The sequence below is a fragment of the Microtus pennsylvanicus genome, chromosome 17 (assembly GCF_037038515.1).
Source record: "Microtus pennsylvanicus isolate mMicPen1 chromosome 17, mMicPen1.hap1, whole genome shotgun sequence".
Taxonomy (NCBI): Eukaryota; Metazoa; Chordata; class Mammalia; order Rodentia; family Cricetidae; genus Microtus; species Microtus pennsylvanicus.
The window spans coordinates 23,874,584-23,888,600 of NC_134595.1; the positions used below are offsets into that span (position 1 = coordinate 23,874,584).

The 14,017-nt window shown below is 36.2% G+C and overlaps 1 protein-coding gene across 1 annotated transcript in view; it reads left to right on the top strand.

Annotated features, from left to right (window-relative positions):
* Positions 1–1,403: 1,403 nt before the first annotated feature.
* Slco6a1 (solute carrier organic anion transporter family member 6A1) overlaps positions 1,404–14,017 on the top strand; it is a 66,240-nt gene continuing 53,626 nt past the window's right edge. Inside the window, exons 1-4 of the mRNA XM_075951424.1 lie at positions 1,404–1,542; positions 3,226–3,486; positions 9,001–9,192; positions 10,728–10,824. Of these exons, the coding sequence (XP_075807539.1) occupies positions 1,404–1,542; positions 3,226–3,486; positions 9,001–9,192; positions 10,728–10,824 (689 nt within the window). The remainder of the gene's footprint in view (positions 1,543–3,225; positions 3,487–9,000; positions 9,193–10,727; positions 10,825–14,017) is intronic.

The following is a 14,017-nucleotide window of genomic DNA, read 5'->3' on the forward strand; positions in this document are numbered from 1 at the left end:
TTTTGCCTAAAAAGTATTTTTCTTAAAAGTCAAATTTAAGAAATACAAATGTTAGCTATTATAAAAGTCAGCCCAGTAGGAATCATAAATAGAATACTAGCTAGAACTATTGAAAAATAAATGAAATTATTTTTCAAAGAGATAATACAAATAATAAATATGACAGCAGGTGATTTTTTTTGAAATCTCTAAATCCACTTTCTTTAGATTTAGCCAAAATATGAAACAATATGTCCCATACTTGGCAGTAAACCATCTTTTACAGCATCAGTGACTGATAAAGTCAAGAGCCAATGACATCCCTCTAGCATCTAAATCACAGAGTGCTACCAACACACCCCACACATATATAAATAAAGGAATAAAGAGAAAGAGGCTATGAATCTCTTTCCTTTTTCTTTTTGTTTCTTCATTTGTTTTTGTTTTGTTTTTTTTTTTGTTTTTTTTTGTTTTTGTTTGTTTTGGTTTGGTTTTTGTTTTTCGAGACAGGGTTTCCCTGTGTAGCAGCTCTGGCTGTCCTGGAACTTGCTAGTATAGACCAGGCTGGCCCCGAACTCACGGAGATACACCTGCCTCTGCCTCCCGACTACTGGGACTACAGGCATGCACCACCATGCCCGGCTGAGGACATAAATCACAAAGATTCTTCTGTTACACTGGATATGTCTTCCCACGTTTCCTGATTTTACTTGTTTATTATTTTAGTACTTCAACAAATCTGTGTGAAGTGAGATCATCTATTTGTAGAGACAGCACACTGAAGCAAGCCTGAAGATACTGGAGGTTGGTTCTCGTGTCCTGTGCTTAAATGTTTTCTTTCCCTTGTATTTAATTTAAAAAATATTTTTATTAGTTATTTGAACATTTTGTTCAGCATGGTTTGATTATGTTCACCTCCTCTCCTTCCTCCCCCCGCCCCCTTTTACATCTCTGTGACACAGAGAAGATGGAATATATCCTTGGAACTTCTGACGCATCCGCCAACCCCTCTGTATAGACGTTGACTTCCTGCGAGGGAAGTAACGTTCGGGACAGAGGTTATAGTGGCAGCTATCTTAGCGAGAGCTTTAGTTACCTGAGCCCACCAAAAGCACAGGTGCCTCAAAACAAACCTGCAGTATCCAGATAACTGTATCTGATAAACCATGGACCAGGAACCGAAACAAGAACAAGAACAAAAACAAGAACAAGAGCAAAAACAAGAACAAGAGCTAAAACAAGAACAAGAGCAAGGCAGCATAGAGGAGGCTCCGGTTCAAAAGAAACAAGAGGAAGACAACCAGGAGGAATCTGAGCATCCCAAGAAAACATCCCCGTTTCTGACAACAGTTCCAACTGCCGTGGCGAAGTTTGGAAGTTTCAGAAAAACTAACATGTCCCCCTATCCATTCCCTTCACAAGGCATGGAGTTACCAGAAGCAAAAAAAGAAGCTCACTTGAAAGGGTCATTCGGCGTGGGCCCGCTAGTTTTCCCTGCTTTACAGCGCTTCAACAACATTGACACCTTCCTCGCTTTTTACTGTGTAGTGGTCCTAGCTCAAGGTAAGTTAGAGGAGCAGGGTTGCTCTGGTGAGTAAAGTCGTGAGGTAGACAAGGCTGACAAAGGGCAGGAAGGAGACGGTCCATGATCAGACACAAATGTAGTCGGTATCAGCTAAGCCGACGCTGTGTTGTTGCCTCAGGTCTTTGGTTGCCTGCTGAGCAGGGTGTACTTAATGCTGTCAATATCATTCTGGCATTCAGATACAGAGCTGATGAGAAGATGATGAATATTGAGTTAGTTTATGTTATTTGGTGCTCAAGTTAATCTCTGGGTTGAATCTTTGGGGGATTAAAATAGTTGAAAACAGCATTGCTATCATGAGGTGGTTTCAGTTCACAATTTTGAAATACTCTGGCAAAGCAGCTTTTTTTCTGGATTTTGTTTTCTCATCTGTAAATTGAGGGATGGTGAGATTTTACTGGGTCCACATCCCAGGAAGAAATCCAAGGGTGTTTTTACCCACATTCTGTCTTCTTCCTCATACCTCTTCCTCCTTCTTCTCTTCTTCTATTATTTTATTATATGTTATTGTTGATAATTTTTGTTAATAAGTATCTTAGTAAGCTCTGTGACCACTTTGAAACTTACTTTTCTTCGCAAGGGGTCTGGTTAACATAGAAACTACACTTGCCCACTGTTTTTGACCTAGCTCTCATAATTATCTGTTGCCAGTGAGGTGCTGGAGCGGTAGATATCAAAAGGGTAGCCAGAATCTTCTATAGTTTTCTAGTTTGTTGGTGTTTTTGGAAGGACCAATTTACAGGGTGATTGAAGTTTTTGGAGATAAAGTAGAGAATAGACATTCTATTCACAGCATGAATGTTTCAGCAGCCCTGTGTTTTTTGGGTCTAGCCTTGACTACTGCTGGGGCAGCAGACCAGCAGGAGCTTTAGAAGTTTTAGAAAGAGTCTGGACTCCTGGATCCCTGCAAACCAAGCAGTGTTTGAGATAGTTGGACAACAGCACTTATGGATATTGCAGCAATGAACTGTTATCCAACCTTTGTGCAGATGAAGTCATGAGTTCTAATTTATAACTATTTCTGCTTCCCTCCAAGAAATGTAATACTTTTTCTAGGTATTCCTTGTATCAAGTTATTTTTGTTTCATTTAGTATGCGTGTGTGTGTGTGTGTGTGTGTGTGTGTGTGTTTCAAATCAGGGTTTCTCAATACCTATGGAACCTGTCCTGGAACTCCTGTAGATAAGGCTGGCCTCAAATTCACAGAGACCTGCCTGCCTCTTGTCTGCCAAGTGTTGGGATTAAAGATGTGCCACCACCGCCCAGCTTTTTTTTTTTTCTTCACATGCTGGATGATGGTTGAATCCACATTGTGCTCTCAGTTATTTAATATTCAGGAAAATGAAACAATTTACATTAATATATATGTTTTATTCAAAAAGCTTTGGAAAGCTCAAAAATTTTAAACTTCAAGCACAAAATCCAAATGATTGAACAATTCTAGCTTTGAATATATGTATACACATGCTCTTATTTATCTAATGGTCAAGAACATAAAATAGTAACATCCATTGAACGTACACATTTTTTTTTCCAAAAGGATTCCTAAAAGGTTAAACTTTAATTTGTGTAAATTAAAGTTCTTTTTGAATGATGATAATGGTAATCTGTTTTGTCTCTTGAAGTGTGTTATATTGCCTTTTGTCTTTCTTTTGATTTTAGGTTTTGTGTTTGGTCTTGTTGATCTGAGTACTGAGTATTTTGAGAAGGAATTTTATATGTCAATTCCAGAGAAATTTGCATTGTCCTTCGCTTATGATCTTACATCTTTATTGTCAGCAATACTTGTAGCCTACTATGGAAGCAGATATAGCAGGTCAAAGTGGGTGGCAGCTGCTGCCTTTTTAGTGGGGCTTGGATCTGTTTTATGTGCTGTTCCATTCATGAAATATGAAGTTATCTCACAAATAGAAGAAAGCGAAGGTAAGATTTTTCGAATATGCTCTTCATATTCCTAATCAATGTTTATTTAAATCATTGCTTCAAGGAATTTAGCATAGGTCATGACATATGTCTGTGTATCCTTCCTTGTTTAAGTAACCATGCTTACTGACTAATCACATAAGTCTTATTAATTAGCTTTCTAATTTACCTCACAGAAGAGATGAGCCTAGAAAAGAATATTGTGGGAAACTTTGCAAAATTATTTATTTCTTACAATTTTATGTGTGTTAAAAGTCTCTTGAGAAGTCTAGTGGTTCATTTCATCTTCTTAGTAGCACAGACCCACATAAGTCCAAATATAAAAATAAGCCTACACATACAGAAAAGGTAACTTTTCTAGTTATTCTTTCCATTGCAAAAGTTGGATGCTATTCTTTGATTACTCTTTGAATCTGTAATGATAGTGGCTTTGTCATATTGTTTAATATTGTTTATACTGCAATCACTTTGCTATTCTAGTAAGGGCTACTTGAAATGCCTTTGGAAAATAATATATTTCTGGCATTATTGTCCCAGATCCTTTCTCAACAGGTATAGGCTTTTTAAGTACATGATAATCTGGGTTATAACAAGGCATGATTAATAAGAGAGATATATCCTTGTGTATGTGTATATAAATGTTTTTCAAGTTTATAATGCATGGCATATTTATGATTTTTATAAAACGTTTGAAGTTTATTTTATAATAATATGAATGAGTAAAATATTTATAAACAAAACAAAATTTTAATTAACCCTGTGAATATTTACAATTGAATTTTAGAAGTTATTTGTAACTACCACTATTAATAGTTTCTTAAAGGCCAGTTATGATTATATCACCTCATGTCACTTATAAAACATACTTTGTACCAATTATAAAGAACTAATAAATGATGTAATGAATGTTTATCTATTTTTTAAAATTGAAATTGCAAAGACAGTTGGAACCCAGCTTGAATTTTCAAATATAACCTTGTCCCATATATAGGGATCATCCATAACTATAGCTCTAGGGCATCTGGTACCCTTTTTGTGGCTTCTACTGGCATTGACTTACACACACACACACACACACACAATTTAAAAAAAATAAAAATAAATCCTTAAAGGTTAAAGGTTGTTATCAGTGTTGAGAAGAAACTATATCAGCAAAATTGTTTTTCTTCCTAGTGAATGTTATTCATGCCATCTACATTTCACACAGTTTATTTTACTTGGGATTAGGTACACACTGTTCATCTATCAACATTCATTCCGAATATTTACTGGGTGATTGATAGCAGGAAAGCAGACATAATCCGCCCTTGCAGAAGTGCTCAGTGATTTATTTTGTGTGGATATTTGAGTTACTCTTATATTTAACACACACATAGAGAGAGATAAAGAGAGAGAGGAGAAAGGGAGAAAGAGAGAGAGGAGAACAAAGTCCACATTTATTTGTTTTATTTAGTCCTCTTCCCTTATTGCTATGCCTCCTGATTTCCTTTTATGCATTTACCTTTTTGGGCATCCATTATGAGCTTCCTGAACCTCTCTGGTATTGTCCATCACTTTCCATTTATATTCTGTTATCTGGTCCATGGTTCCATCTGTAACTACAAAGATGACTACAGTGTTTATTTTCAACCATGTGCCTCAAAACACATGTAGACCTCATACTTACCACATCTTGAAATAGTCAACAAAAAAAATTGTCCACAAATTCATGAAAATACCACACAGTCAGCTTTGCATTATGGAATTTTCTATGAAATGACCATCCACACATCTTTCTCAGCCGATGTACTGAGCTGGGCTTTACGGTGACAGCCACGAGTGTTTTCAGCTTACTCAGAATGAAGGTGAACTTCTTTCACAGAGACTAGAGGATAGTGACGCCTTCTTTGTCTGATTCTCATAGTTGCTATTTGCCTTCGTTTGTACCTTATTTTCTCTCTGTCAACAGCATGGTAAAATCATGCAGACCTCCTCCAGTGAGTGCCCTCAGCCTTCTCTCATAGTCCCTTACCTCCTGCTTGTACACCTTGGGAGTGGGTCATGCACCTGCCCTTTCCCTATACCTGGCTGCTGCTGAGTCCTGCGATGAACCTGCTGCTACCAAAAGGAAGTGCGACTTTCTTTACAAATGGATCTATTCACCAAGTAGTCTTGAGCCCAGTTTGAAAAGACTTTAGGTTTTCTTACAGGCCCAAGATGCCCTGTGTTGGGTAGGAAATGATATCATGGAGGAAAATTGCCTTTATTTCTTTACACTGAAATGTTAATTGAACCCACAGTTACATGTTAGTATTCTTCCCATCTTCCCCCAGTTGAAATGCAGGAGGCGTCCTCTAGTGATCATTCTGTGTGCTCCTGTCTCACCCTCTGCTCCATTCCTGATCCCCTCCTCCTGCCCTCTGCAAGCCACTCTTCTCTGTCAGTTTTTACTAACGCCTAAAAACGAGCAAATTCTTTCAGTCCACTTCAAATTTTGAACGCTTTTCTAGTTTTTTAGTGTTAAAATTAAAATCAAATCATATTATTTCCTCCTTTCATTTTTTTGTCTTCTTACTCTTCATACATCTTGTCCTCCTAAACACTCCCATGTTGGTTCTCTCCAATCCCTGACATTTCTATGCTTAGTCACTCTCAAATACAGGGCTTCTTTTTTTTTTTTATTATTATTCTTGTCACACTGTAATTCAGGAAGGAGGAGGGCATTCTTTTTAATGTATTTCAAATTTTTATATATTAATTTTGTGGGATTTTTTGTTACAGTGTTTTGCATGTATTATGTCTGGATGCACACATGTATGTGCCTGGTACCTGCTGAGGCTAGAGAGACTTTCAGAACCTGCAACTGATGGTTGTGAGCTGCCAGTCAGGTGCTGGAAACAGAATCCAGATTCTCTAGAAGAACCCCCAAAGCCCTAAGTCACTGAGCCACCTCCCTAGTTCCATATTGTTTCTCACTCTTTAAGAATAACAATATCAGACACGCTTGTGACCAGTCCTCTATTCAGATACTATTCAATAGTAAGCTCAGAAATGTCTCCTCAGGGTATGTGGACTAGTAAGTTCAACTTTCTAGAATAAGTCAAAGGTAAATGGGCTCTGAAGGTGCTTTATGCACACAAATTATCCAAGATAGTGTCCACAAATATCCTATCATGGAAAGGAAAGGAGAGTATAAGTCCCCATGCATCCTGGAGATTTATGTGTAGCTAGATGCTGTTGAGAGAGGGAGAGTCAGTTCAGCAGCAGAGTTCCTGTCAAGGTGCCTGTGCTTCCACAAACAACCCTGCACCAACTATAAAGTAAGTCTAATGCAACCCATTAGAGCACTAAGAAAAAAGAGAAACAGAAGAGGGAGGAGAAGAAGAAAGGAAGGAAGGAAGGGAGAAAGGGAGGGAAGGAGGGAGGGAGAAAAAAGAAAGAAAGAAAGGCAAGGAAAGAAGGAAGAAAAAAAGAAGAAAGAATGGAGATGGGGGTCTAACTGGGAAGAGGAAGCCAACTAGTGGGAATGAGAGACAAACAAAAAGGGAAAAGAGATGAAATTGATCAGAATACATCACATACATGTATTTAAAAATCATAAATAATCCCACTGCATACATTATGTGTTATTATATTAGAAACAACACGACAGGATGAACATGCTAAGTTAAATCACAATTTAAGAGATATCTTCCTAATTGCCCTTGATTTATGTCTTATTCCATAGAAACTAAGACAATTAGTTTTTAAATAGTGTGATAGGTTTTAATCTTCACTAGATTTTCTATGATAATTCAAGTGCATGTTTTAAATTTCACCCTAGATTTTCATAATAGATATAGTTTAGCATCACCTTCTTAGCTTTACCAATCTACTATAAGAATAAACACACAAACCCTATAAGTATGTGAATAAGAAAAGCAAGAAAAAAGGTCCAAAGTTTTCTAAATAAAATGGATGGATGGCCATATAGTAAATGACAAAATATCTTAAGTTTTTGTTTGTTTATTTTTGTTCTTTGAGACAAGGACTCTCTGTGTATCCCTGGCTGCTCTGGAACTCGCTCTGTAGACGAAGTTGGCCTTAAACTTAGAGATCTTCCTGCCTCTGCCTCCTGTATGCTTGGATTAGAAAAAGGCGTATACCCCACACATGGCTGTCTAACTTTAAAGCATAATACCTTGTTTTTATGATTCTCTATATACTTAGTTGTCTTGTTTCTATGAAAAAATGCTGCCATAAATGACTTAAAAGTAGGAGATATGTGTTTTTAGTTAATGGTTTTAAAGCTCTCCCTCCATTGTTGCAAGCTCCATTGATTCTGAGGCCATGGCCAGGAAGAAAACTTCCCAGTTTTCTCTGCAAAGGAAATCAATTTACTACATGGTAGCAGACAAAAAGAATGAGCTAGGACAAGACATTCCTCTCAGAAACTAGGTGGTGTCTTCCTCTTACAGTTCTTGAAACCTCTCCAAATAATATCCACAGGTAATTAAGAATGTGGTACAGGAGATTTTAAGGAGGTAATTAATATACAAACCATAAGAGTATGTATTTTAGAAGCTCATAGGTCTGAAGTAGGAAATTATTTAATAAAAATCATGCTCATATTTTAATTTAAAGGTTGCTAAAGAAAGGACCAGAGAACTAAAGTCAGATGGTGGACTTTGACAATTCAGATCAACTAGAGCATTGCAAGTACTTTTATTCTGGAGCCAGAAAGAATAGAATGCAAAGTACAGAAAATTGAGTACATGTTGAGGAATGTTTAATTTTACAAAGATGTGTCTCACAGATGGGTTGCATTTGCTTAACTATGTAAAGATGTGCTGCACTTATTCAATTATGTAAAGATATATTGCTGTATTGCTATTTTTACCTTGACTGTCTAAGGCACCTGCTAGGTCTAACAAAAAGAAAAGGAATTTTAGCTCAGGGAAAGGAAAAAAACGAAGAAGAAGAAGAAGACAGGGAAACACGAGGGGTCAGCCAGACATGGAGGAAGTGGGACAGTAGGGCATACAAAAATGAATGGTTTTGCCCCGAGGCAAAATGTAGATGTCTAGAAACAGGTTAAACTAAGTGAAGGGAGCTAGTGAAATAAACCTAAGCTAAGGCTGAGCATTCATAACTGGTAGTCTCTGTGTCTTAATCTAGGAGCTTATTGGTGGCCATCTACCTCTGTCTGTGTAAATGTGTATGTTTATAAGCCTATCTGTGTACATGCACTCCTGTGGACACATCTGTATGTGTAAATGTGTATGTATATAAGCATATCTGTGTACATGCAATCCTGTGCGTTTAAGTAATTACAGTTTCCTTCATAAGATGTGTGTCTTTTCCAGTATTTCTACACATTTTCTTTTATTGTGCAATTTCTATTTAAAATATGATTATTAAATGAGTGCATGACTATACTCAATGTAAGGATATTGAACAAACTGAAAAAAGCGTGGCGATGTTAACAGTTGCAAATTACTTGTACATTTGATTTTGAATTCAGCTCAGTAAAATATAATTCTTACCTTTCCAAAGAGTTGTGCATAGATGAAGAACACAGGGCAATTCCAAATTGTCTGGAAAACTTGGCACCGCACAGATCAGAAACCCTCTATTTCTTCATCCTCGGGCAGTGTCTCCAGGGAATTGCAGGGATGCCTATTTACATCCTTGCTGTGATCTTCCTTTTTGACCACACTGCCACAAACTTAGCTGGTATCTATTTAGGTAAGTGTGGATTTCTCTAATAGGTATGAACCATTTTGACTATTCATTTGGTTTCTGTATGTTTGAACTGACGCCAAAGCACTGTTGCTGCTGTGATGACATTGTAATAAATACTAAAGACTTGTTGGCTTAACGTCATAATCACATTGATCTACCTAATTCTGAAATTTGTAACATTGAACAAATAATCTAATATCACTGGATATATTTAGAGGAGTAAAACATGGATGTGAATGAATCTCTTTCCCTGTGAGAGAGAGTGAGAAAGGGAAAGAAAAAGTTGGCTGAATGCAGTGTCATCTCTTTACATACATGTTAAACTAAGTCTTACATTAAGCAAACATTGGATATCCCAAAATAATCTACCTCTTTTACTGTAATAAAGTCTGGTCCTGGTAGACACAGTGAAGATGTACTTTCACAGAGATATCTAAAAATCATTTCCAAAAATCTAAAATTATTTTTGCACTTACTTTGAAGGCATATAAAGAGTAAATATTATGGAGTATGCCTGTCACCTCCAGCTCCAGGGGGACTGAGGCCTGAAAATTATGAGTTCAAAGCTTATCTAGACTGTATTGCAAGTTCCAGGCCAGTCACATTTGTGTAACAAGACTATACTAACAAGAGTAGCAACAAGAAACAAGCAATAACTTGCACTGAAAAAATAGAATTTACACAAAGGCTAAGAAAATCTCTCCAGTAGGCTATAACAAAGAATATACCTATTTATATACACCTTTGCAAGAAATTCTTGAACCTTATTAGCATTGGTTAAGACTGAAAATACCCATTTTAGTTCTGATAAGCAAAAGTTAAGATACATATCAGTACAATATATATTACCACCTCCTGCTACCCTGGAATCTTAGGTGAATATTGCAAAGGTAATTAGGAAAATGCATTATCTTACTTTAGTGACATATTAAAGGAAATATACTTTATTACATTCATATCAAATATAAATATTTATATAAATAAGATACAGTTACGTTCATAATTAAATTATTGAGTATCTAATACTTGATTAGATAAGAAGTTGTGCCATCCAGTTGTACTTTCAGACTGTACTCTATATGACTCTCTGACATTGTCCTAGGAGTGTTAAACATTCACAATTAACCACTGAGTAAAGCAGGTGACTGTTTTGATAAGAATAGGTGTCATGCAAGCAAAGTTAAGTTCCAAGAGTGCAAAGTGACTGTTCCCAAATAAGCAGTGATTGTGCCACAGGACTAGCATTTTCTTTAAGACTAGTATCAACTCTTACAAAAATTTCTAACCAGCTTCCTACCCTATTAATGTGGGATTTTTAGAATCAATTCCAGAAATTGTTTACAATTTTCTCTCTCCCTCTTTCATCTCCCCCATCTTTTTCTTCCCCTCTTTTCCTCTTTCCCCTCTCTTAAGTAGGAGAGAATAGAATGAAAAACTTTCAGATACCATACATAGTTTAGGTGTTTTTTTTTGGTTGTTTTTTTTTTTTGTCACCAAGTTAAGATGTGAAGATGTTTGGTGTTGTGTTCATTTTTAAGGTATTGGTGAAGCTGTACAAATACTGGGATACGGTCTGGGTTTCATAGTGGGATCACCAAATATTAAACCTCCAAAGAATCAAGGTTTGAACAGATTGTAAGTCATACTATTTACTTTTCTATTTTGTGTATATCCAATAGAATACTTGAATAGATACCATGGCTCATAAATAATATATATTTATTTAGTAGTATTGTTATAACAATGCATAAGTTGAGTGTGGTGTGTACATATATGTAAACATAAATACATTTATAGTGTGTATTTATATTTTTGTTTTTTGAAATATAACTAAAACCATTATTTAAAAGATCAATAACTTTTTATTTTGTAGATAAAAACATACAATATTCATTTGATATAGTACCATAGTTATAATTATTTGCATGATTTATAGAAGTTTCCACCTTGCTTAGAGTTTTTAACATAATATTATAATGATATTCTTCCTCCATGTCATACTTCTCTCAGATCCTCTCTACCTCCCTAGTCACCTAATATTGTGATTTCTCTCTCTCTCTCTCTCTCTCTCTCTCTCTCTCTCTCTCTCTCTCTCTCTCTCTCCCTCTCTCTCTCTCTCTCTTGTGCATTCAACAAAACAAAAACAAAATATGAAAAAAATAACACCCACAAAAATGAAAATCAAAAAAGAAAACAAGCAAAACACCAGTAAGACAAAAAAAAATAATAAAACAAAACAAGATGAAAAAAATAGTTTGCAAAAGACCCATTGAGTTCATTGAGACCAGCTCTGGGATATTGCTGTTATACACAGTGACACTCTACTGTAGGAAACTTATTGTCCCTTCACAAATGGGCATCTATTGAAAATAGTTTCATGGTTAGGATTGGGATTCATATCTTTTTCCCCATCTCAGTGATTGGGACCCCATCTTGGACTAGTGCAGATCTTCTGTGTGTTACTACCGTCTCTGAGTTCATAGGTGGATCAGTTCTATCATGTCTGGAAGATGCTTACCCTGGAGTCATTTGTCACTTCTGGATTTTACAATCTTTTCACCTGCTCTTCCATCCAGAGCCCCAAGACTTAAGTGGGGAGGTTGATGAAGACATCCCACTTAGGACTCAGTGCTCCAATGTGTCTCACTCCATATTATCCACTTGTGTCTTTTTGTTAATTAAATTCTACTGCAAAAAAAAAAAAAGCTTCTCTGATGTGGGTTGAACAAGGTACCATTATACAGGTACACGAGAATATTAGTTATTTTATTGCTGTAGTCCTTTAGCAAAATAATAGTATTAGGTTTCCCCCTAGGGTCATGACTTACCTTGTCTCAGGTTCTTAGCCACTTTAGCAGTATCAGATATGGGTTTCATCTTGTGGAGTAGACCTTAAATCCAATCAAAAAGTTTTTGCCTACTCCCAGAACCTTTGTGACACTATTATACTGATACCACTTGAAGGAAGGGCACTGTTGAAGGTCACAAAATTTATAAGATTGGTGATATTGATGACTACATTTTTCCTTTGGTAATTTGCAGAGTGCCTTCCAGTACCATGAACACTAGTCAGTAGGGATAAAGTCTCTAATTAGGCACTAGTTCAAATTCTCTTTGTTTGATGATGTAAGTGTTATATTAAACAATTGAGCTTGACTCACCAAATTGTAGAGATCAGGGGATAGCCTTGGTAACAGCTAGTGGTAGATAAGCCTTTGATAAATGAATCAGCAAGATTTACCTTATTCCCTGGGACTTAACAGCATAAAATAGCTAGTTGGGGCATTGTCTCCTCCATTTTGTGATTCCAGTTGGATTCCCTTCATATATGTAGATATTTTAGGATTATTTCCATATGGGATTTCAAATAGCCTTTTGTGCTAGTCATTCCTTCCTAAAGTCCCTCCTTTATCCTTCTCCCTCATCCTCTTCCTCAATCGATTAATCTTAATTAACCCTCTTCCTTAACAGATGAATTTCTTTCTTATATCTCTAAAAAATTAAGTTGTATTTCCCCTTCCTTTGGATATCTTTTTCTTCCTCATAGTCCCTTAGTAGGTATTCCTGGTGTTATTTATATCGTACACAGATATTAAAGGTTTGAGAGCTAACATCCACATATAAGAGAAAATATATGGTACTTGTCTTTTTGTGTCTGGGTTACCTGACTAAGGATGATTTTCTTCTGGTTCCACCCATCTACCTGCAACATTGACAATTTCATTTTTAGCAAATGAATAATATTCTATTTTTTTAAGTACCACATTTTTATTGTTTGTTCTTTAGTCGATGGACATCTTGGCTATTTCCAGTTTCTGGCTACTATGAATATAGCAGCAATGAACATGGATGAACAAGTGTCACTGTGGAATTTTTGGGGTAGATACCCAAGAGTAGTGTAATTGAATTTTGAGGTAGATTGACTCCCAGATTCCTTAGGAAAACTTGACATTGATTTCCATAATAGCTGCACCGGTGTGCACTACAGTCAGCATCCACTGTCATCTATTTTGTTGATCTTGACAGCCTGACAGGCATGAGACAAAAATCTCAAAGTAGTTCTAATTGGCATTTTCCTGATAGATCAAGTTGTTGAGCGTTTCTTTAAGTATTTCTCAACCATTTGTGTTTGGCCTATTGAGACACTGATAATTTTATACTTCACTTTTAAATTGTGTTCTAGTTCTTTATATATTGAGATATTAATATTCTTTCAAACATGTCACTGGCAAATTTTTTTACACATTCTTTTGGCTGATGTTTGGCTTAAATGATTGTATATCCTTTGCCTTTTAGAAGCATTTTAGCTTCATGAAGTCTCATTTATTAATTGTTGGTTTTGGTGGCTATTAGAGTCCTGTTCAGAAAGTCAGAAAGTCCTTTCTCGTGTAAATGAGCTCAAGCTTATTCTCCATGTCCTCTCTCCTCTGTCAGATTCAGCTTATCTGGTCGTAGATAAAGGCCCTTGATTGACTTGAAGTTGAGTTTTATGTAGTGTGACAGACAGGGATCTATTTGCATTCTTCTACATGAAATTATACAGTTTGCACTACTGTTTGTAGAGATACTATTCTTTCTGCAGTCTGTATCTTTTGGTTTTGAAATAAAAAGCTCTATGTCTTTTATGTGTAGTTCTTCAGTTTGATTCCATGGATCAATGTGCTGTTTTTAATGCTAATACCGTAGTGTTTTTAGTACTATAGCTCTGTATTACAAATCACAATTAGAGATCATATACCTTCAGCAAAATTATTTAGGATTGTTTTAGCACACACACACATGTGTGTGTGTATGTGTGTGTTTTCATAAGAAGTTGAAGGTTTTACTC